The sequence below is a fragment of the Furipterus horrens genome, unplaced genomic scaffold, assembly GCF_987537825.1.
Source record: "Furipterus horrens unplaced genomic scaffold, mFurHor1.1.pri manual_scaffold_5, whole genome shotgun sequence".
Taxonomy (NCBI): Eukaryota; Metazoa; Chordata; class Mammalia; order Chiroptera; family Furipteridae; genus Furipterus; species Furipterus horrens.
The window spans coordinates 11997242-12021837 of NW_028327175.1; the positions used below are offsets into that span (position 1 = coordinate 11997242).

At 44.3% G+C, this 24596-nt stretch overlaps 2 protein-coding genes across 3 annotated transcripts in view; both read right to left on the minus strand.

Annotated features, from left to right (window-relative positions):
- The window catches only part of DNAJC21 (DnaJ heat shock protein family (Hsp40) member C21), a 29278-nt gene extending 17506 nt beyond the window's left edge, over window positions 1–11772 (minus strand). For both annotated transcript variants that reach the window (XR_016511103.1, XM_090276179.1), the window contains exons 1-6: window positions 11533–11772; window positions 4701–4794; window positions 3065–3188; window positions 2657–2779; window positions 1983–2287; window positions 737–888 (exon numbers count right to left, since the gene is read on the minus strand). Coding sequence is in view for 1 of the 2 variants with exons in the window: in XM_090276179.1 (XP_090132305.1) it covers window positions 737–888; window positions 1983–2287; window positions 2657–2779; window positions 3065–3188; window positions 4701–4794; window positions 11533–11629 (895 nt within the window). In the remaining variant the exon portion in view is untranslated. The remainder of the gene's footprint in view (window positions 1–736; window positions 889–1982; window positions 2288–2656; window positions 2780–3064; window positions 3189–4700; window positions 4795–11532) is intronic.
- Window positions 11773–15045: 3273 nt separating this feature from the next.
- BRIX1 (biogenesis of ribosomes BRX1) lies at window positions 15046–24548 on the minus strand. The gene is made up of 10 exons (XM_090276180.1): window positions 23827–24548; window positions 20677–20788; window positions 19536–19579; window positions 17738–17808; window positions 17423–17472; window positions 17251–17324; window positions 17051–17101; window positions 16814–16915; window positions 15694–15822; window positions 15046–15447 (listed from the first exon to the last, which is right to left on the minus strand). The coding sequence occupies exons 1-10, from the start codon at window positions 23983–23985 to the stop codon at window positions 15178–15180; spliced, it is 1062 nt and encodes a 353-aa protein (XP_090132306.1). The 5' UTR covers window positions 23986–24548; the 3' UTR covers window positions 15046–15177.
- Between the last annotated feature and the right edge of the window lie 48 nt (window positions 24549–24596).

The window sequence follows — 24596 nt, forward strand, 5'->3', positions numbered from 1 at the left end:
TTTTCTGGAAAGAGCTACTATTAAAACTTGACCTACAGCTTAACTGCACTTTTAAAAATAACCAGTCAGCCACACCCGTCAACATGTTAATATATTGTCAGTATATTCATATAGCCAGAAGTACAAGCTGTTTACAACATGGTCAGAAAAATGTCTGTTAATCCAATTAGCAGAATTAGACTGCTTCAGCAGACTACCTTTCCTTGGCCCATAAGATATTGTTTTTCGTTTTCATTATCTGCCAAATTTCAAAACCGGGAAATGTCACATAAAAATCCAGATTTCCAGCCCTGGCTGGCATGACTCGGTTGGTTGGAGCGCTGTCCTGCGGACCAAAGGGTCGCGGGTTCAGTTCCCGGTCAGGGCGCAGACCCGGGTTGCAGGTTTGACCCCTACTCGGGGAGCACATGAGAAGGCAACCGATCGATCTTTCTCTCTCACATGGAAGTTTCTCCTTCTCTCTCTCCCTACCTCTCTCTCTAAAAAGCAATGAAAAAATGTCCTCTGATGAGGATAAAAAATAAAAAATAAAAAAAATCCAGATTCCCAGCTTCCCTTAAAAACCAAATAAGCACGAAAACTCTGGCAACGCTGGCTGGCTGGGATCGGTGCCCCCTGGGTTCTCCTCCACCTCCCGCCCGCCGGGCTGGCCCTTCGCCGGCCCCTGGGAGCACCTTCGGTGCACCCTGCGCTCACAAACATTCTCTCCGGTTTCTCAACGAACGGGGGAAGTTACCATCCCGGGCGTCTCTGAGCTCACACTGCTCCTCTTCCTCCTCGTCAGAGCCGTCCCCGAACTCCCTGCCGTACCGCGCCTCCATCTCGCGCAGCTCCTTCTCCAGGTCGGCCACGGTCGTCCAGCTCTGCTCCCTGTACTGCTCCGCCAGCCTAGACACACACAGCACAGGCCCCGCGTTGGTGCCCTGCCCTTTAGGCTGGGAACCCGTCCCCTTGCGAGCCTCCTCCTCCCACGCTGCCAAAGCTCGCGACCTTGAAACCTGTGCTCAGTTAAAATGGGCAAAGTCACTTTCAACCTGGCAGCCGCTGGGGTCGGTTTTAACTGCTTAACTGGATAATAGGTTTTGAAACAGGTAACTGTTAGTCACCTATTAAAAGTCTTCAAGTGACTTTAAGTCACAAGTGTCAAGTAAAGTGCTAATCTTCCAAAGATGAGGGGTGGGGCAGGTAGAATTTTTGAGAAGCAGTTTTTTAAAGAATGCTATCTATAATGCTCTGGACACAATGCTCTTACGGTAACGGGAAAAACAGAAAGAAAACTTTAAAGGCACCAAAATGACCTAAATGACAGCGTACACACTGACAGGGACAGTACTGCGTGGCGGCAGAAAGCAGGGGCACTGACTGACGTCCTGGGTCCCAGTCCCGCCTCCGCGATTCCTAGCCATGTGACCTCAGGCCTGTCTGCCTCGTTTCCTCAAGAGACGGAGGATGAAAACCGGAGCTTACGTCTAGAACTGTTGTGAGAAAAGCACTGAGAGCCGGCCCTGTATGGAGTAAGAACTCAGCCACCTATTACATTTTGTAAGAGTCTGTAACGGATCTCAAGTAGGAAAACACCCTATTTAAAAACTATTTTTTTCCACAGGATGTGAAAAACAATTGTACAATGTCAGGATTAAAAAAAAACAACAAAAAAACCCTGGCTGGGTAGCTCAGTTGGTTAGAGCATTGCCTCCATATGCCAAGGTTGTGGGTTCAAGCCCAGCTCAGGGTACATAAAAGAATCAACCAATGAATGCATAAATAAGAGGAACAACAAATCTCTCTCTCTCTCTCTCTCTGCCCTGCTCCTTCTCTCCCTCCCTCTCCCTTCCACTAAAATCAATAAATTTAAAAAAAAAAAAGAGGCAGCCAAGATGAGGATTTAAGCCGACACCAAAGCGCCACGTCCAGAGCTGCTGATGCCCGCCTCGGAGCCCACGCCCGGGTTAGGAAGGGCCAGCCCCGCACGATGCATGTACTTGGCCTGCTTCAGCTTCTGCTGCCGCCTCATCTCCTCGGCTTTCCTCGCCTTCTCTGCGTTCTGCTCCTCCACCAGCTTCCGATGAGCCTGCACCCTTTTATCTCTTTTACGGATGAAAGCGACCAGCTGCCGCACAAGCTCATTCTTCTCTTTCCTTGCTTTGTCCCGCGTCTTTTTGTTTTCTTTCTCCATGGCGCGTTTCTCCCAGCGGTTGGAAGCCTGGCGGGTATCGTATTCCTCTTTCCAAGCAAAGTTCTTTTGAGTGCAGAAACTCTGCCAATACGCGTAGAAAGGGTGGACTACCTGGAGACAAAGAAAATATGTAAAATGCTAGTGATTTATTTAGACTTCTTTTCTTAGTAAGGCAGCAAATATTCGTGATGCAAAACATCTTCCGTCCTTCGTATATAAAACATTACTATGAATCAAAGGAGAAGACAAGGTTTTAACAAAATAAATCACTCTTTGGTATGAGCTTACTGAGGCGGGGTCACGGTCAATAAGAAGGGAGAAGTAAAAGAGGGGAGGCTGCCAGGAAGCAAGAGGGAGGAAGAAAGTCATAGGATAGGACTGAGAACTAAAATTCTTTTTTATTTTATTTTAAATAAGCAAATGGGAAAAAGACACACGGATCAGCGCTAAGCATACACCGGCCATGCATTTTTCCTTCACCGTATCATAGTCACTCTGGGAGTCTCCAAAAGTGGGGAAATCCTCAGCATCCTCTTCCATCACTGATTCTAGTTCTTCCTTCGCAATCATTTCAAAAACATTACGATACACCGTATAAAAGCCCTAAAAGACAGGTATCAGAAACACAAATTCATAATACGTTATAGTCTAATCACATAAGGTTTTAAAATGTAACATGAAAAACTTTCTGTTAGAGAATTACAGCCTCAAGCTCTGTCACTGTCAGTACATTAGAAGTTTTTTAATATGCTGACAGTTTAAGGATGAAGGCCAATTTTTTTAAGTTTTCAAAATGAACATTGTTTCACTTCCTATCACAGAATTCTCTGTATTTGAGAGTCTTACTTAGGCACTTGGTAAGGCGTGATAAGGGAGTTCATTTCTTACCTTTTCATCATCTCCGTGACCAGAGTAACAGGTAACAGTGAAATAGTGAAGCAAATCTAAGCTGTCATCTTGATATTCTCCTTCAGGCCCACCTTTGAGCAAAGCCTCTCTGTGATTATCGTACCTAAACAGACAAAAAAATTAGCATTATCAGTGAAGGCTAAGTGCGTAAGATATCAAAAGGACTTCTTATTCTCAAAAAGCCACAAAGATGCTGTTGTACATTTCAATGTGTCCAACCAACAACCAAAAAATTTTAAGGAAAAAAAAAAAAACATGAAGACAGTCTCTCACAAAGTTGCCAATTAAAACTATGACTACAACTTCTAATATGCTATAAACGTAGTACAGCACTAGCCCGTGTAAATGAGGGAAATTAATTAGCCAGGGAATGTCCATGACTCTCCCAGGAAGGGAGCTGCATTTTCACAGGAAAGAAACGCTACTGAATAGGACAGCAGTGGACATGATCATATCCACAGACTAATCATACATTTGGGATCTGAGAATTTACCAACATGTTCCAAAATAAGGCTCTAGCTATGTTTATGTAACAATCCAGTAGCTTCATACACATGCAATTACCCTACATGATAACTCTGTATAGTTGTCCCTGTTCGATATTTAACAGGAGGATGAAGCTTGGTGGCATTAAACAACCTGTCCACAATCATCAAGCCAGTAAGCAGCAAAGCCGGAACTGGAAGCCAGGCCTCCCTGCACTGAAAGGGCCGGGCTCCCTCCCAGGCAGCGCCCACTTCTGCCTGCAGACAACAGTGGAGCTGGCAGGCAGGAGCTTCCCAGGAGAAACAAGAGACTCCTCGGGACGGGAAAACAGCCCACCATCCAGAGAAGAAGCTAGACCACAAGGAAACCGGGAGAGAATCACAGAAGTCCCGAAGGAAGACAAAAGCATTTCTAAGGCCAGATCTCCAAGGTCCTTGGGGGGAGAAACGTTTAGGATTCTCTCCCGATTTCCATATAAAAGACAATTTTTTAAGAATTATCTTTACAGCCTTTCTCTCTTGGCATCCAGCTATGCTGCACCCTGACGCAGAGGCGACACGCAGAGGGGCGTGAGCGCCCACCTGCTCTGGGAACAGCAGGATCCTGCAGTTATGTCAGGGCTTAAAACCTACTTCTTTGTAGCAAAAAGTTCATCAAGATTCTGAAAACTCAGAACTCCCAAGGTAGAAACTGTTTTGAAATGATATTAACTCACCAGCTCATCATTAACAAGCATCTGTCATAGCTGTAGAAGCTTCACTGAATTTCTTCACATAAAGCAGTTGTAGGGAAAATATTAGCATTCTTATATTAAAACACTACTATCGGTTTTTTAAGGATAAGTCAATATTCTTCTTGTCTGACATCGGGAAATTTGTCACACACCAAAGAGACCCACGGAATGAGAAGTCACTGCCTAATCTTGCCACGCTGTCTGTTTCATTAGCATCAAAATCAGATCATTGGAGTCACCATCTCCACGGTTCCGTCCCACCCAAACATGGCATTTTATATCAAGAGCAGGTGACAGGAGCCTCAGAACCATTCACGTATTCATTTTTTTGAACCCTCTATTGACAATTCTTCCCGACAAAGTACACTGGGATGGGAGGGACAGCATGACACTCACCATGCTCTTTCCTGGGGGTCACTCAATACATCATATGCTGCTTGGATTAATTTAAATTGTTCAGCTGCTTCCACGGCATTATCCAGATTTTTATCTGTTAAAACAAAGTCACAGAAATTTAATCAAAAATGTACAGGACAAAATCCAAAAGGAGCCATGCCCATCACAAATGCCATAAATAGATGAGAAGTGTACAAAACAAAGAAAAATAACTAAGGAAAGCAAAGAGATATGGGATGACAGTTTATAATCAGGATGTAAGCACCCAGTCGAGTAGAAATTTTGTGCTGTTCTCTAGGCCTGGGCGCCTCACTGAGCACTCACTGGGATATCCACGCATGGAAAAGCCTGAGCAGGGCACAGCTTCCTGTCAGGGGGAACGCTCTCTCTTTCTCTCCCTCTCTCCATGTGTGTGTGTGTGTGTTTGTGTGTGTATGTACACACACACACACACAGAGAATCAGTTAGGAAAAACCGTAATTAGAGTTAGATTAGATTTATTGTTCACAAAGTCCTTAAGTTGTTCTTCCTTATCAACAGATACCAAAATAAATCCCATAAAGTTTAAAGGATATACTAATTATTCTTCCCCTAGCTGTGCTTCCTTAACCATGGACTTCGGAAAGCATCTCTGCCTCAGGGTGGCCCCCAAGCATCCCCACCTCCTGGCATCTACACCCCGTGTGGTCCCTCACCAGGGGTGCTCTGTGTGGCCAGCAGCAGCAGCAGAAGGGAAAAGATGGTTGATAATTTCAACCTTGGGCTCTCTCTCCCTTGGATCACTCTGGGAGTAGCCAGCTGCCATGTGGCCTATGGAGAAGCCATGTGGAAGAATGGGGGTCCCCAGCCCCCAGCCCGCAAGCGACAGAGGCCTGCCCACACCATGTGAGTGAGCATGGAAAGTGGGCTTTCCCAGACACTGAGATACAACCTCGTAAGAAACCCTGGGCCAAAACCACAAGGGTTCCCAGACTCCGATCCTCAGAAACTGTGTGAGTCCACACAATGAATGCTTGCAGCTTGTTATTTTAAGCCCTAAGTTTCTGGTAATCTGTTACATAGTAACAGATAACTAACATACTGAGAAAGTAAAATATTCTGAACCTGCTATGGAATGCACCAGAGTTCTTTAAGCTACAACTCAACGGTTGTCCTCTAAGAGGCTTGAAGAAAATATGACAGATATGTACTCCCTGCGAACAGCCTGGCAGCCTGAGAAGCAGGCCCTTGAGGGCATCTGCCTCTGCTCTCGGGGACCATCCCACGGATCCCCAGTCCTCTGGGTGGTCTTCTACACAACATCTAACAGTGACAACACTTTCTCAAGTGCAGTAATTTGCCAAAGCACCTTTGCTAAGATGCGTTAACACAAACAGCTTCAGTATTATTTCAGAATCATGGTCCCTTAGAGCAGACAGAAGGATAACAGTCTCCACCCCTGTAGCCTAGTTGTTTGTGAGAAGCAATACAACGCAAGTCTAAATCCACGGCCACAGTGCAGCCCATCTGAAGACAGACAACAGGTCACCTCCTGGCCCCCGCCTTCTCTGGACTGAACACTCCCATCTCCTACAGCACAGAATCCTCCACTTCGAATGCAGTCAACAGTAAAAGGCAGACACCTACGGTCCAAGAGTCATTCGTTACTTTGTTTTCTTACCTATTTTCAATCACTATAGCTAATTCCATCAGCCTTTAGCAACATTACATAATGGCATTCTGAAAGTACAGCTGACCAAGTTTGGGGAGTTTTTCATATTACTGACAAGCCAATCAATGACTACACGATGGAGTTATTCCATTCTATGGCAGACACTAACGATTACAGCATCCAATACCCTCCCCCCTTTCTCTTACAGCCTTTACTAGGGAGGCTGGATAAGCAAGAATTTTACTTTATTCAGCTTTCCTTGCCGCTAGGAATAGCCATGTGACATAGTTCTGACCAATGAGATGATGTCTAGTAGTGTATTTTCTCTCCTTCTTCTGTCTTCTTGTCTTGTAAGTGGATATAACTGCTGGAGCTTCAGAAGCCATCTTGAGCCCGTGAAGGAAAAGCCATGATGTTCACAGTGATGTTACTGAAACAAGGCCAGCAGGCACCTACCTCCAAGCCTGCTGATGGTAAGGGAAAAAAACAACACTCTTCATTTAAGCCACTGTGGTTACGTTTTCTGTTATTTCAAACCAACATTACCAAACTCCACCTTTTGTGGTCCTGTGGCAACTGGGTTCTAGGTAGTAGAGGACACTCAGTGCCCTACCCTAATTATTTTAGATTTTGATCACCACTCTGCGACAGACGCTACTAGTTGCCTACCTGGTATCTGTTCTCTTCTTCCTCACAAAACCCTGACTTTGTTCACAGTGGCAGAGTACCCAGTTAAAAATTCACCTCCCCAGACTTTCTTAAAGTTGGGTTATCAGGTGACCCATTTTAGCCAACAGATATAAAACACACATCCAATAGTGAAGCTTCCCAGGAAAGGCTTTGTCTTCCAGACGAAAGGGACAGGCTTTGGTGGCACTGATCTTAGGCCCTTAACCCATCCCGTGTCCAGCCCCAAACCGGGGTGTTCAATGCCTGCAGGTGGATGATGAGGCTTGAGGCAGAGAGGGCTAGTTCATCTCCCTTTTCCAGGTGCCAGGGCAGACTCCACTTCCCAGTCTTCTGTGACGCTTAGGCGTGATTATTGACTAGCCATAAAAGTATTCTATGACAGCTTTCTAAGAATCGTCCTTAAGAGGCAAGTGGCACATAATCTGTCTCGCTTCCTCCCTTTCATCCCAGGTGGCCTGGGACCCCCAGCTGCCACCTAGACGACGAGAGCGCGCCATTCAGAGCTGCTGCGCAGAGCGGAAGGGCCTCGTGGAGGAGGCCTGTGGCACCGGGGCTCGGCTGCCTCTCTCTGCACCTCCACACCGGAGAGCAGGAAGCATCTCCCTTTAAACAGGCAGGTAAATAACAGATAAAAGCGCAAGAAATAAATAATAAACATCTACTCTTGCGGCTAAAATGCTTCCTCTTGGTGCAGGGACAAGGATGATGGAGCAGGCCTTTGAAGGTTCCACCAAGCAGCTGCAGCTGCCACAAGGGGCCACCTCTGGGTTCCAGGTTAGGCGAGATAAATAAAATGACTTTGGTCCAGCCACTGCCGCCAGCTTCCTGTCACAGGCAGATTAACAGAATCCCGATATGCCTTCAGGGTGAGAGTCCAGCCAAAAAGTCATGATTTCTATGTCTTCATCAAATCCTTAATAAAAGTCTGGTCAGATACATAAAAAAGCACCATTCAAATGAAAGGAGAAAGGCAGCAAAGGCCAGGGAAAGGAAAGGGGGGGCTGTCTGGGGTGGCAGGTGGGTGGTCCTCCTTCCCCTTTAATCAGCACTGCACTTGGCTGTCCTGTTTCTGCCCACTCCCGTCCTTCCTCCACAAAGAAGTGTGAAGAAAGCTAAAGGTTTTAAACACATAAAAGCCATTCATGCACCATCTGAAAATAAGATCTACCCTCTTACTGAAGCTTCTTTCTTAAATAATTTTTTCAATCTGTCACATGGCTTTTGATTTCACTTAAATATACCTGACCTGGTTGACTATAAGACTGAAGTGAGATCTAAGAGCATGAGAGCAAGAAGTTGATAAGTACTAATTTAAAAAATGGAAAGCCCACACAATTTATTATTCACCAAATGCAAAAGCCACAGGTATTGCAAATCCAGTCATCCAAGTTTAAAAGGCATTCTCACACTATGCTTTGTGCTTTTCTCTTTATCCACTATGCTCTCGTCCATTCCCTCCCAAACCTTTTTACGGTATCTTCTGGAAAATTCCAGGGACTGTGCCTTTGAAGCCCTGCCTTGACTGAGGCCAGGCTCCCTGAGCACACTGCTTCCTCCTCAGACTCTTTCAGCCACAGCCTTCGTGTGGCAGGTCAGGGGCTGGCACCCTGCCGGCCACTGACCCTTCGCTTACCCCAGAACACAAGCTAGCATTCCTTGAAGACTCATTGGCCATCCACTTTCTTCCCTCCTCACTGCCTCCTGCCTCCCAACCACTGCCTCTTCTTCACGGAGAATTCTGGCACTTGGCTCAGAGTTCCCATCCCCAGGTCCTGTTCGTCATCCTGAGTGATTTCAATGTACCCGGACCTCCCGGGCTCCCTACCTCCAGTCTTGCCTGCTCCAATCTGCTCTCCCCACTACCACCATCTCCCCGGCTTCCAACTCTTCACTGGCTTCCCAACGCCCTTCGGGTAAAATCTAACCTACGTAATCCAGTTCACCATACCCTCCACGGCCTGGCTCCCCCTCCCTGGCCACGCTCACCTCTTTGTCGTTCCTGGACTCTGCCATGCTTCCTCCTGCCTCCCTCCACCTGTATGCTCTGCTGCCCTGCTTTAGGTCCCGACTTCTAGGGATGCACACCTACCCCACTCACAGAAGCCCAGTCCAGGTCGGTACATGTGCTCATAAGCACGCCAGCCTGAAGTCGCCTGTCTCCTCTCAGTGTTACCCTGAAGACTACCTGAGCCACGCCCGGCTCCTTCACGGTGTAAGTGCCAGGGGAACAGTCACCAGATGCATCACTGAAAGCTGGCAGTACTGTTGACCCTACTGGGGATTATTCTCAGCTCAATAAAAGAAATAAAGGTATTTTCTTTTCTTTTTTTTACAATGAAAAATGGACAGCCTTCCTGCTTGAGGTACACATTATTCTTGCGAGCAAAGCCTATATGTTAACCTCAGAAATCTCTAACACAGTATCTTGCACATGAAGTCAAACATTTGTTGAATGACAGACCAGTAAGTTAATGAACCAGCAAAGCATATCAAAATCAGGCATCTCCTGGGAGAGTACTTACCCCTTCAATGTATAAGGATCTTCAAACCAAAAGATATTTAGGATACTATGAATTATGGCATTCAGAGAAGATATTCACATTTAAATACTAACAGGTTTGGTTTCTAAGTAGTTAATTGATATTCTAGCAATATTTGCATATTTCTTCCTTGCACCGATTTCCGATTAAGCACCAAATCTGGCAATTTTCCCTTTACAACATCTCTTCAAGCCCTCCCATAACCCCAAGCCTGACTTGGGCCCTCACCTTCCCGGGGTGGACTTGCCTGGCTTCTGTCTCCCTCCCTCTTCAGTCCTCTCAGTTGCCTCCACAGTTCCTTCCAAGGACATCTAAATAAAAACAGCCTCAGCTCTCCATTATTGGAAAAACCAATCCCACAGTCCTTAGCCTAGCATTCAAGGTCCTTTGCAATTTAATCTCAAAACTACTACTCAACAAGGTTTTAATATTGTCATCAAAATTACAATGTGCTTTTGGTCACAAGCATTCATCCGCTTCCTCACACCCTTCCAACCTCAGTCACGAATTCCTAACTTTCTTCTAAGGCCTACCTCGATTTCTAACGCTCCTACACTACGTGTGGATTTAATTGTGGTTATGGCTACTGACTCCCTGTTGCGATGAACATTTAGCTCATGTACCTCTTCCCTTCCAACATGGAACATATCGTTTTAGTTCCTGTTGGTCAGCATTATAACTTTAAGTGACAAACCCCTACCTTGACTTCTTGCTCCATCAGCTCTACTCATTACCTTCTGACTTCGGGTCTTTAGGTCCAGAGCCTTTCCGACAGCTCTCCTCCCAACCCAAACTTTCAGACTTCTAATAAACACCGCCCTGGGTGGAACTGGCCCCTGGACCACTTTTCGCCACCACCTGCTCCTCCCCATGTGACAAGTGCAGGCTTCCCAATTCCACTCCTCTAGGACCCAGCTAAAACCCAGGCTCCTCTGCCAAGGGAAAGCCTCCCCACCTCCCAGCACACAGTGAAAACTCCCCCTGCTCCTGAATTCCTGGGGCATCACTAGTAATTCTTCCACTCCGATCACCAATTATATCCGCTGGGCTATTTTGTTTGCGCTTGTATTTAACTTTTCGTGTGTGTAAGGCATGTTTCCCCAGCAAGACAGAGATCTGCCTTAGCATTTCAGAATCGACCGTGCAGTGACTTGCACATACTGGAGACTAAAAACGTGCTTACTGATCAGCGCTGATAGGAAAGGCTCTTCTTATAAACCTCAAAAAGCTGAGATCCAACTCCTGTCTTAGGTCCCCAGTCTGGAAGGGCAAACTACTACACGGAAGTCGCCTGGGCCTGGGCTACAGCCACACGAAACATTCAAATGAGGCACACTTCTAAGTAAACAGACAAACTCCACTAGGGAAGAGTGATCCTAGTTCTTCTGCCTTCATTTCAACAGGACAGGAGCCGTAAGTCACACTTAAGTCGCAGGGATTCCGCGATCACCAAGGGCGGCCCAGGAAAAGCCGGGGAACCGGAGCGGCAGGGGACTCAAGCCCGGGACAAGCCGGAGGCAGGTCTGGGTTTGAACTCCTGACTCCTGCCTCCCGGGGTCCGCGGAGGGGTGGGAGGAGCAAGCGAGCCCTCCGGAAGGTTGTCTCTCCGCATGCAGCGGCAATGCGGGAGTCGGGGACCGTAGGGAGAGGTGGGGGGCCTCTGGGAAGCGACGGGGTGCCGGGAGCTCGAGTGAAGCCTGGGGGTGGAGGGCTGCGCCCACCGAGAGATGGGGAGAAGATGCGCTTTGGGAGGACGGCGCAGGGACGATCTGGCCGGGGACCGGGGACCGGGGGCCGGACGGGGTCTCGGGCACGGTTTCTTGGGCGAGGGGAGCTCCACGGCGGGTAGGTCGAGGCACAGCCCGGTCCCCGTAGTTACTCCGGGCAGAGGGGTGAAAAAGATCGCGAGGCCGGGAACTGCGAGGGACCGCGCCGGCGGAGAAGTAGTTACCCGGGTGCCATTTCAGGGCCAGCTTCCGATAGGCCTTCTTGAGCTCCTCCTCGCTGGCGTCGCGCCGCACCCCCAGCGCCTCGTAGTGACACTTCATCGCCCGGCCGGGCGTGGGGCCGGGGCCCGGGGCGGCGCTGGGACCCGGGCCCGGGCCGAAGTGCTGGTGGCGGCGCTGACGGTCCTCTCCAGCGGCGGGAGCTGGGCGCGCGTACTGGGCCAGCCAGCGAGCGCGGCGGCGGCGGCGGCGGCGGCGGCGCGGGGCGGCGGCAGCGCGCGGTGGAGTCAGGCGGCGCGGGCTGCGGCACGCGGGTGCGCGGAGGGGGCGGCGCCGGCGACCGCGGCTCCGCTTGGGCGGAGGGAGGGGTCTGTGCCGGAAAAAGCCCAGCTGGAGGCGTGGCTTCAGCGGGAGGGAGGCGGGGCCTCGGCGGAGGGGGCGTGACCGCTGCAGGTGGGAGGCGGAGCCCCGGTGGAGGTCATTGTGAGGGGCACAGAGGACGGTCAGTGTGAGTGCCGCCGACTGGTCAGCCGTCCCGAGGGCTGAGACGGGTGGGAGAAGACACTGGAAAACATTTTTTTGTGGTTCTGAGCGCCGTTATGTTACATTTGAGGCAGATCATGCCCAAAGTAAGCAGGTGGTTTGCTCGAGCCTTCACAACTGATCAACGACAGGATTCGGTTGGACTGAACAATGAAAAAAACCACAGTTTTTTAACTCTCCAATTCTCTTCAGCTGCCACTTAATGAGATCGCCAGTGTTTTCCGTTTTGACCAATATGCATGAGGAATAACAGCAAGTAAGTTGGCTTAAACTGAAAAAACTTAAGAGGGAAACATCAACACTTTTTAATATAACAGTAAATGTTTTACCACCAATATGGATGAAATTGTGCCGACCCGCCCATCCATCACGTTTTTTTTCTTTTTTCAAATGATAAGAGAAAGTTTATTTAGAAAGTTACGGAAGTAGTTGAAGTGAGTCAGCTGGGCTGGGTGGGCTCGGGAAACGAGTCACAGAGGCAGAAGGGCCCCTGGAGTTTAGGAGAAAGGCAAAGCAAAGGTAAGGCGCCTCGGGGGAAAAGGGGGGGAAGGGAAAGGCCTCTAATCCAACATTTCCAAGATTTGTTTAGGTTAAGAACTCAGTTAAGGTCTAGTATTTAACTAGGATTTCCTCGATCTAACAGATACACTGTATTACAGGATGGAAGATCTGTACAACTGTTCCAAATAACGCGATAAGGTGTCAGAATAGCATCCTAATTGTCAAGTGCACCAACTCACCAATGTGCTTCACTGTAGTATGTATGTTTACATACATCAGCTATTAGGTGGTTATAGTTGACAGTCATGTACTATTAGAGAATGGCTGGCTCTGCCACATCAATTTTGTCGTGTTGGGGTACCCAAAGTTTAGGGAGATTGTCCATTTTTCCCTGATACCCTGCTCCATGCACAATCAAAACAACCAGCTCTAAATCTCCAATTTCGTCACACACCACTGTCCGACCAAATCTCTATTCAAAATTCACACACTTGACCATTTTCCAAAAAAGGAAGATAATATAGCCTGGTTTTGAAGGGACAAAGCACACGAATTGAGAAGTTTGAATACAGGGTAAAAATGGGAATATTCCCTCATCTGAGAATGGAATCGGGGTTAGGGGGCAAAAAAGAGGCAAAGGACATTTTTCTTCCTTTAACTACATCTTGTTTTGCTTATAACCTCCGAGTCACTTATCTTTTTCCTCCTGAGGAAAAAGGGATCTACTTTTGCCTGTAACACTGCATAGGAAATTTAACAGTCACACTGGATATAAATTTCAGTCTAAAGGAACATCTTTAACAGCTAGCTTCTAAATGAACATGAACTTGGAATGAGGAATCCTCATTCAAATGAGATAATTCATATAAATGACTGAAACAAGTAATTTGGAACAGGAAAATATATGTGGGAACTGATATAGTTAACTTGGAAATTCCATGAAAACTACAACACTATCATAATGTATTAAGTAAAAAGTATTGCCTTCAAACTCACAACTTGTTGATCCAGGTTGCTTATAACCTATAATTAACTTGAGATGTGTTTTTAAAAAAATCCTAAATACATTTCTTATTTTCATCCAAGGCCAGATTTAATTGCCTAAAATAATGGCTTTTTCTCACTTAACAGATTTGGCCTCCATTAGCCACATAGAAGTATATCAGAACCTGACCTGAATTAACTGTATCATTTAGATTTCAAGTAGCCTCGTTAAGACTATTTCAAGACAAAGAAGCCCAACTATACACTTTCTTAGCAAAAAAGTAAAAGAAAATTAAACATAATGAAAAATTGATCATCCTGCCTACATTTAAAAGGAAAAATTAAAATGCAAGTGAACTAGATGTCTAGAATAATCTTACTAAATAAAAGTGCTCTTACAAACTAGTAAAAAAACCGCCCCAAAACAAGATTAGTTAAAAAATAAAACCAACCCCTAACAAAAAAAAAGTGTTAATCTTTTTTTTATGTATCCAGTTGACAGTTTCACCATTCACAAGGGTACAAAGAAATGAAGGCTCTAACCTCTACTGAGGTACAATATTTAGGGGAGCAACCAAAATGTTTTAGTATTCACAACCTTTGACCAGTTCCACCTGGAAATCCCAAGAGTTGGACAAAATAGTTTATGTATAGAAATGTCTGCTGCAAGAAAAAGATACAACTGAACTACTTAATATCCAACAAAACACTTATTATATATAGTATGGAGTAGAATACTGTGCAATTACTATATTATAGGACATATACATGGGAAAATGATTGTATAAAAATAAGTGGTTGATAGACCACACATAACCAAGTTAGTCATGCATAGATATATGTATTATACATATATGCATATAATTTGTCCATCTCTTCAGTAGCCACTTCCCTGTTCATGGCCACTGGCACCAGAATCTTTGTTACTAACCTACCTCTCAGATGGTAAACCCAGTGCTCTCTTTGCTTCAAATAATTTTTATAAGGGGAGAAATTCATGTTCTAATACCTTATATCAAATACCCCATTTTTCTTTTACTATCAATTTAACAAGTAATTTATACCCACTGCTTGTAAAGTAAGTTTGTAACTGATGAAATGCTTTCAATGCATGTATTAACTCACTTGATTCTCAAAACTTAAGTTTTATTGTAGTTTTTCGAGGTGAGGGAAACAGATCAGAGGTTGGCTTTTCAAGGGCCTCATTAATTGGTGACTCAGGGACTCAAACTTCAGATGCTTTCCTTCCTATAAGTCAACCCCCAATTTACAATCCGGAACTATGGTTCTCAAAGCACCTAATGCTTTGTTTACAAATACTGACCCACTAAATCTGGTTAAAGTTCTGCTTTGCTAAACCAAAAATTTTCATCCGAGAGGGCAGGACTAAACCTTAAGTGTTCTAAACTTTTAGTAATACCAAATAAACTTTGAAAAGACAGAAATTGATGAGTGTTGGCAATATTTTATTTAGAAAAACAGCCCTGAAGCCACAAAACTTTTATTTTTTTCTCTTTTAAATGCCACGTAAATTAAATGTAAGACAGTCCTGAATAACAGAAGTATTTACACATTGCATACAAAATAAATATAAAATAACTGAAAAGTTAGTTGTCAGTGATTCATTTTGCGTTTCTACTGTTCATCTTCTGATTCATTTTCCTCTGCCTTTTATAAATCCTTTTCTTTCTTGCGTTCAGGTCAACTTTTGGCTCTGGTTTTACCCACTGTATTTCTATCGGCTTTTCCTCGGCTGGTATAACAAAGACATCCGCCGTGGGGTCATGTGGAAGAATCGTCTTGGGCTCTTTCTTCTTCAGTTTCTGCGCCTCTCTAACTTGCTGCTTCTCTTTGTATTTTGCAGCTGTGATGGATCTTACAATACGCCGATGCTAGAAACAAGCAAAAAACTTAGGTGCTTTTGAAATACAAAGACATTTTATATGAGGCAGGTACATTAGCTTATGAACCCTACTTCTCTTAATCCCAAAGCATTAGGAAAAAAAGTCATTTGCAAGGCTGTTTGCTGCAAAACCCAAATTCACTTTCACAGTTAACAGGATACTAATTACTTGACAGAATTATTTCCACCAGAGTTCTGGGACCTGGTAGACCACTAACCAACAAAAACAGCTTACCATGTTTGGTGACTGGTAGTGAGGATTTTCATATAAAGTTGGTCCTCCAAAACTTCCCTGGAAAATCTTTATGAGATTTAAGACAAAACGAGGTCCTATTTCTACAAGAGCAGCATCTTCTTCTATGATCTTTCATAAAAAAAGAAACATTTCATTTTGGTTTGGATATACTATTCCTAAAAGGTATAGAGGCTATAATCTCATTTCAAATGTGCCTTAAAAAATGAAAATAAAATTAAGGTGGAGGTGAAAAGTGCCAAGCTATCAGTATATCCTGAATTGTATTAGTTACAGAAAGTTGTCATGGGAAATACCAAGGTTTTTCTGTGTGTCCTTTTAAAACTGAGTAGTTTGAATTTGTTATAATTTGTACCTTCTCATAATGTATGGATTCTTGAAAACCTGCAGTTAAAATAAATTTTTAAAAGTGCAACTACTATAACAAAACATGGAAGCACAACCACAGGGAACCCTTTAGAAATTTACATCAATCCCTGAACTGTTTTTATAAACCCAATTCAAATGAAATTAAAGGTATATATAAGCACAGTACATTGTCAAATTTCCTTTTGAATGGCTACCCATTGAGGTAACTTCTGAACTACAAACATTAATACTGTGTATTCGTTCAGATTATCGCCGCCCTCAGAGGTTAGGATGGGAATGTTTACCTCACTTGGGAGTTATCCAATGTAACAACACACGGAGAACCCAGTTTGCTTCATACGCTGTCTGAAAGTTTGCCTTGCTGTTCTCTTCCACCTCTGACCTCTCTGCAGATGTATTATTATCTTGCCAAATCACTCCTTCAAGGTTTCCATAATCACCTCTCCTCTGCCTGAGTCACTGTGTGACTCATCTAATAGTTCTCATTAAATGCCTTCTACAGAGACTATGTTTTTCTAAGTCTTAACCCCCCACTCCCTGCCCAGGTAGAGTCTACCCTCATGCGAGAAACTTACATTTTACTATATATTTACAGCATCTAGCACACACTTGGAACTTAATTACTTCATGGATGTTCAGACTATTTCTTTAAAAAAAAACACACAAAACTAAATAGATGGTGGCACTGTTTGTCCGCATTTATTTCGAAGTATAATTAAAAATCAAAGCTAACCTGAAAGTTCCGAAACCATATCCTATTGTCCAAAACAGTGAAAGTAAACACGTGGTCCACAAATGGCTGGCTTCTGGGGTGATACCGTGGTGTGCTAAAGATCTAGCAAAAAAATAGTAATAACAATAATATGTTAGCTCCTTATTCTAGAATCCAACATGTTTTAGCTTTAGAGATTAAAGAAAATGAAGACACCTATTTATAGTACCAGAAATACTTCCTAGAAAAGATACTTACCTGAATTAAGAGTTCTTTTAACAAAGCATAATGTGGTAATTCATCAAAAGCCTATAAAAATAAAGTGAACATATTATTTGACAACAGCAAAGTGCTTTGTTCAAAACTTTTTTAACTAAATTGATTCATAAAACTATGTCCACAAACAACAACCACACAGAGTGAGAAATTTAATTTCATATACTAAATGAAAAACTTACAGGGTCAAAAGACAAAAGGGGCCGAGAACCTTTCAAACAGTTTCCAGTCATCTTTAGTTCAGCGAGGGTGTGAACTAGAAAAATTATAACAACAACAAAAGTTACAATTTTAGCACGATTATCCCAAAAGTTCTTCAATTTTCTCATAAAATTTTAAGATGAATCAACTTACTATTTTGAACTAGAAATTTAGCAGATGGTCCATGAGGTGAGTTTGAAAGCCTAAAAAATATAAAGGAAGCTTTTCTCTATAAATTAGAATTTAGAATATAGTAAATGCTTACTTTCTCTTTAGTTAAAAGTATATTATAATGTGCTCAAAATAGTCATATTTTTCTTTAAAGGTTTCAACTTCTGTGAAATGTGTTTTCTGAAGCACCTGACCCTATCTTTTTACCAAGACTGAAAGAACTCAGAAAAAGGTAAAAGAATAAACCTATTTACAAGAACAAGTCCCACCCAAATCTCACTTAATATATTCTCTTACCACATATAGAGATCTTGTTTCTTCTTGGCTTCAAAATAGATACATTTATTGCAGTTTTTCATTTCACAAACCTAAATGGAGCAAAGTACAGACAAATCAAGTACATAAAAAAATGAGATCTAAAGCAAGCAACTCAGTGCAAGTAATACCTATATTCTTCCAAAAAGCATTTAAGCAGATTAATGAGCTACAACAAAGGTTTAAATCTAGGTAAGTGTATTTAGTCACAGAAAGAAACCTTTCAAGCTCCTCTTAGGTACTCTGCCCAAGAACTAGATTCCCTGCCTACTCTTGGGCCCAGCGTTTTAAGTAAACTGGCATCACTTCTGATTACTGGAACCTCTTCTGTCCAGTCCCTGGTACAAACTACAAAGACAGAAAACAGATGTCTAGGGGTAAAGCACACTGTAATGAACCTCACTAATCTTAGGAAAAGACAGTCCTTACAGAATCAAACACATCCTTTACAATGGTTATTCTGATTTTTAACTATTTTGTTTTTTTAATTTTAAGATCAAGAAAATTAAGGTTTTATTCCTCACTTATACTCTCATTTTTGTGGTTTTTGTTCTGTGAAATCATTAAGGGGTTAGTGAAAAGCAGAAATACACAAAAGTGAGTTAAACTTCAACATCTTAAACATTTACAAAGTCACACTTGAGAAACATACAAAAGCAATACAGGAATAGTCTGTACTATTGTAGCATTCGTAACTGATACGGTATTCAGAAACTCTAAACTTTAAACCTAACAACTTAAAAAATTCTAGGCCCAATGTTTTTTTTCTTGCTGGTCTTAAAATAAACACGGCAACACTACCTGCTTTCCAGTCCCGCTGCGCTGTCGGAAGCCCATACCCTGCCTTATTGCCCCCGTGCTCCCCTGCAACTGTACAGCCTGCCCGTGGCCGGCCTCCGTGAGACCGTGCGCTCCACCACGGGGGTGCTGTGCTGCACCACGGCCGCTGCAGCACGCGGTGACGCCACGACAGAGCCGAGGTTCACAACGTGTGCTAAGTGAATACAAGTCTAACAGTTAAAAAAAAAAAAAAAAAAAACCACGTATCTTTCAAAAATTCTTCTAAGTTTTTAAAAATCTGCTTTAAAATGTAAGATGAGTCTCTTCAACGATACTTTGAAAACTTAACCTCATTGCTACTTTGTAACACCTTAAAAGCAAGCACCACACACATCAGTTAATATTGGCAAAATGTTTTCTACCATATGGCTTTTTTAAAATAATGACCATAAACCGAAAGGTCGCCAGTTCTATTCCAGTCAGGGCACATGCCTGGGTTGCAGATTTGGTCCCTGGTCGGGGCACATGCAAGGGGCAACCAATTTATGTTTCTCTCCCTCTCTTTAAAATCAAGAAGCATGACTTGGGTGAGAATTAAATATATATGTATTTTTTAATGAGTTTTTTATTTTATACACATTGACTGATAATTTTTTATATGTACCCAAGTATGCATTTCACACTACACAGTCATGTTACACATAATGAGAAAAAAAGACTGAGATAGAGCTCTTGCCCTCAGGAAGTATCAATATGCTTGTCAAAACAAGATAAATATAAGAACAATCAAGAAATAATACATACTGAAGCACCAAACTAAGATGTAGACAGTACTACTGAAAAGGGAGATTACTGAAGATTTAACAAAATCTATCTTTCATAAAAAAGTAAGCCCCTGAATAACTGACACTTTAAAATGAAGTCTCTTTAGTGTCCCAAAATATTTTGTTCTTAAATAGTGTTCCCAGAATATTTTACTTTAATTACTTTCTAAAATTACCTCATTAATCACAAACAACTTATCTTTACGATCCATTTTAGTATCTAAAAAAGAAAAAAGAAAAAGCAAGTGAATAAAAGATTTCAAAGCACCTTCAATCAAATCACACATGCTTTCTGGAAAATTGTTAAAAGCGTCAGTTTAAAGGAGATTTAATTAATATCCAAATGATTAAATATGGAAACACATAACCTCTTTAAAAATCTTTTTAAGTATAAAAATGAGTAATTAAAAAGTCCTGAAGAACTATAAATAATCATCTAAGTAGTGTTTCTTCAAATTTATGAATTCTGTGAATCCCTTTCAAAAGTGGAAAAATTTTCACAACTGAACACTATGTTCTAGGACTCCAGTTTAAGAAACATTCACTTAAACTAAACTTTGAAGTGTGAAGATTTAATTATGATCACAGTTGCCAAAGGAAACTAATTTTAAAAATTTGTTTTAGATTATCACAGAAAAAAAGAAAACCAATACAATTTTAATACAAATTAAAACTTGTGTTACTAGTTTCAGAGATCTGAAGATATACAGCAGACTCCAGTTTGAGAAACACTGATCTGAAGAACTACACTGTTACCCGGAGTTAAAACCACACGCACCTCCTAACACAGGCGCAAAGACAGCTCCACGGTGGCACTGCCCGCGGCTGCCAACTGAACACCAGACGGTCTTCATGTGCCGCTGGATCCCCACTGCTGAGATCAGCCTGGCATTTAGGAGGCTGAGCCCCAACTTACACATGCCTGAAATCTTACTCTAGGGCCACTGATTTTTAGATAAGACCAGTTTGTGTTTTGTTTTTAATGCAGAAAGCAATACACGGCAGTTCCAAATCATTTAAAAGCCCAGCCATGACCTCTGAGAGCCTCCCCATGTAAGCATTTCTGGACCTTCAAGAATGTCTCAGTAATCAACATACCTGTTTAAGAGTAAAGAGGATGAATGCTTAATAAATTTTGCAAAGTATTTCTGACACAAAAATGTTAACTGGAAAAATCCTGGCACTGAAAAAAGTACTTCTGAGGAAGAGTAGTGGTTCTTTACCTTACAAGGTTAAAAAACTGAAGTGTGACTTAAGTGTAAACATATAAATAGGCAGGTTTATAAACATAAATTTTACAGTATGACATAAAAGCACCTGCTTTGGAATGAGGCATCAACATTCTTAAGTCTTGCATTAAATGTCTTGTTCGGAAATTTATTCCTCTGGAAGAAAAGATGAGAATCCGTTCCTTATTCTTCCACCTGCCCTAAAGAAAAATAAAATGTTATATTTAAATTGCAGAGTGAACCTACTTTGTTTGAAGATTAAAGCCTCCGTGTAGCAAGCCAAACCACCCCGACCTAAACCTTTAATTCAATCTCTCAGGGCATTCACTGACCCCGACTGACACCCAGAAATGCTCTCTCGGGCTTCTTTCCCTTTTGGTTTCTTTCCCCTTCAATCTCTCCAACCCCCTCCGGACCCTAAGGTTCTTCCTTAGGCTCCTTTGTCTTCTCTCCAGCAGAGCTCTCATAATCATTCCCATAGCCCCAACTGTCAACACTACAAAAAGGTAAAGAACTCTCTCCAGTCCCACTAATCTCAAATTCGATTCTAGAATACTAAACCTTAAACCTGGAAAATTTCCTTGTTATTAATTGTTCTAATGATGTCATCATCATTGGAGTCCCCCAGGCTTTGAATCTTCCATTTGCCCTACTTATGTTTTCAATTTCTCTTTACAACAACTTTTAATCACTCCTTTCCTGTCCCCGCTGCCCTCCTTCAGAGCCTTGTAACTTTCATCCACTGCCAATCTCCCAAATGGCCTGCCTTCCAGCAGGGGCTCCTCCAGGAGATAGGGCTGAATAGCACCAGCTTAAACCTAAAGTGCAGCTCCAATCACATCCCAGCTCCCAGGCTTTTCTAAACAGAAAAACAAAGTCCAAAATGACATAGCTTTAACACTGGACGCTAAAATCCATTTATATTTTCACCTCATATTGCCCCAAGTCAACCCAACACTTTAGCTAATCTGGCCCTATTTTTGAAATTTTCATAATTTCCCACACTGCAACACGTCTCATCAGTTTTTCCCTCTCCCTTGTATGGTTCCCTCTCATTTTGCCTTTATAGTTTAGTGCATTTTGATAGCAAGCTTAAACAGAAGACAGACAACATGAAAAACATGTACTTGCATGAAGGACAACTCAGAAAAGTATAATGAGTGCACGGAATCTATTGTATGATAAAAATGCTACAAATGCCATCAGTAAGAAACCTACTTGTTTTTAAAAAAATTCCAAATGCTGGCATTGTCCAGAAAAATTGAACAGGTTTATTCATATTGTTATAAAGTTGAACAGCAGCTGAGTGTTGTTCATTGAAACATTCTGACTTGCATTAATGCTTTATATCCTTGCATCTATATTAAGAAAATTCACACTCAGATGAAAATGGAAAAACTGCCAATACCTGATTTCTGTCCCCTATTTTCCACTTGCAATCATATACTCAGGTATCTTTTGACCCCATGGAGAAAGAATATCTAATGTTCAGATCTACCAATAACAGGAAGAAGGAAAGAATTTTTTTTTAAAAAGAATGAAATGTTTCTCATCATAGTGGATTCTTAAGCATGTTCTTGACACACGTGGCGTGCTGGCTGGACGTCTTCTGGCGTAACGGTTACCACACACGTCAGCATGGATAGCACACAGGTTGGCGTCTTCATCAAGGCCAACCAGACAGGCCTCACTTGCCTCCTGCAAAGCACCCGCAGCTGCAGACCTGTTCGGAAGTCCCGAGCAGTTTGTCACACGTGACGCTGACGTGACCACTGCGCATGAGAAGTTCTGCGGACCTCTGACGAAGTTTACTTTCTCAGAGAGCCGTGGGGCCAGGCCCGTAGGGATGCGGGCAGCTTCGGTGGCCGGTGGCTTCCGTGGGGCTTTACCAGCGGTCGATTTGCAGGCAGTCGGCTGTGTAGGGCCCCGGTACAAAGACCTCTTTACTCACCCCCTTCTCCTTCCCCTGGAGCTCAAAAGCCAGAGGCGCCACTGGCCTTCGAGAACAGCCGGGGTTGCAAACACCCTTCTCACTTTTAAATATCGAAATTCTGCCCTTACTCTGACATCCAGACCAAAGGCTAAATAAATAATTCCTTCATGATCCCTTCCCCTATTTTCAGGGTCCAAGTAATCTCTTATCTTCCGTACTTTAGAAATTTTCATATCATACTCAGATCACTGATATTATCATATTTTTCTAGGTCCTTAAGGGAAGAGAGCACGAACATTTACCGGAAATCTAAGATTCTTCGCCAAAAGTTTGTCCCATTTCCTTCCTCTTTCTATGCAGATGGGGAAAGAGCTCAAAATCTTGCTGTTAATTAGAATTCAGAATTCTAAAATTTGTACTCTTTCACTGCTCAGAGCGAATCCCCCCCCAGCGCTCGCCACCACAGCACCCAGGGGCGCTTGTTGACCACTCACTAGAGATGCCACGTCAAACTGCGGGGACACAGAAGTCAGTCAGTCAGAGGCACTCCTGTCTCCGCAGTGTCCCATCCGGTAGGAAGCTCTCGGAAGAACGAAAGTCAGGTCCACGAACTCGTGTGCTGACCTTCTTTTGACTACAGACCATCAACTTATAGAAATTCTTACTTTCCTTCTAAACGCCAACGTTTCAGGAGGAGGAGATCACAGTCCAGCTTTGCAACCCCCACGCAGGGGAAACCTCACTTCGTACAGTGCCGGGCACGTTAAAAGTTTGGTGACCACAAGTAAAATGCATACCATCTACCCCAGCGTCCGCTATCCCTTGAGAGTGAAAAACAAAACAAGGCAAAGTCCTAGTTCCAAAGGCAGTAGTAACTTTTTCATGGGCCGCATAACAAGCTTCGGGGTTCCTGGCTGTAGCTGACGACGGCAGAACGGGGGAGTACTAACCACCGTTAAGGGGTATACGTATTCAACAGCTAGAAATAACCTTACGGGGGGGGCGGTAGAGGTGGGGTAACTAGAAAACCAGGCGCTGGAACTCAGCACTCCGTAAGGCGGTTTCCGGTGAGCCAGGTACGAGCCCTGAAGCCCGCGCCGTCGCTCGGCCGGCCGCCTGCTGGGGGCAGCCACGTGCACGAGTTAGACATAAACGCTGTGGCCCGTCCTGCCGAGAAAGCAGAAACCCGGCCTCCCGCCCCACCCGAGCAACTCGGGAATCCGCAGAGCTGTCACTAGACAGATGACCCCAGGGAGCGCGCACGGAGCAGCGGCCGCGGCGAAGCCCGGGGGTAGGCGCCTCTACCTTGCAGACGGGGCCCGGGATGCGGTCTCTGTTTTCTTCCTCTGCCTCCCCTGCCTCGTCGGGTTGCTTCGCTGGCGGCCTGGCACCTTTTTCGTTCCTTTTCGGCCTTTTCGCTGGAACCGCCAGACCTCCACGCTGCTTCCTCTTGGTGGCCGCCATGTTGCCTGGGCGCGTCCGCTGCCGGCCTTCCTTCCGGCACCGGCGCCCGCCCCTCTTCCCGATCTCTGCGGTCCTCCTCCGGCGGTTTGGGGCCTCCTTCCGGTCTCGGTGGTGCTGCACGCCTGCCTCTCTAGGCCGCGTCTAGCTCTGTGGTGACGGCGGCCGAGGTGGGCCGTCCATCTGAAAAGAGTGGCGGGAAGTGTTCCCCTTGCTCCCGTTTTCTTCGGGAACTGCCGTCCGCTTCCCCAGTGACTTAGCGGGGGGTGGGGTGGGGCTCCCAGGCGTCCAGATCCCACCGCAGAGGCAGGGTCTCCGCGCCCTGGGCTCCCGGGACCAGGAAGCAGATGCCGCCGCGGGGCGGGCTGGGGAACCGGACTGTCCGGGACTCAAGGTGGCTTTCTGAGAAGTCGGCCCCCGGCCCGCTGTGCCGCTGAGAGGCAAGGTGGGGGCGCCGGACAGCTCCGCCGGGCGAAACTAGCTCGCCCCGAGGAGGACTACCCTGTGGGTTATCTGTGTTCGTAATTCACAACTTTCCGTGTATTCCCGTCGTCTTCCTAAGGACGAGGAGACGGTCACTCCTTGCCCCCGAGTTCCAGGGGTGCGGTCCCGTC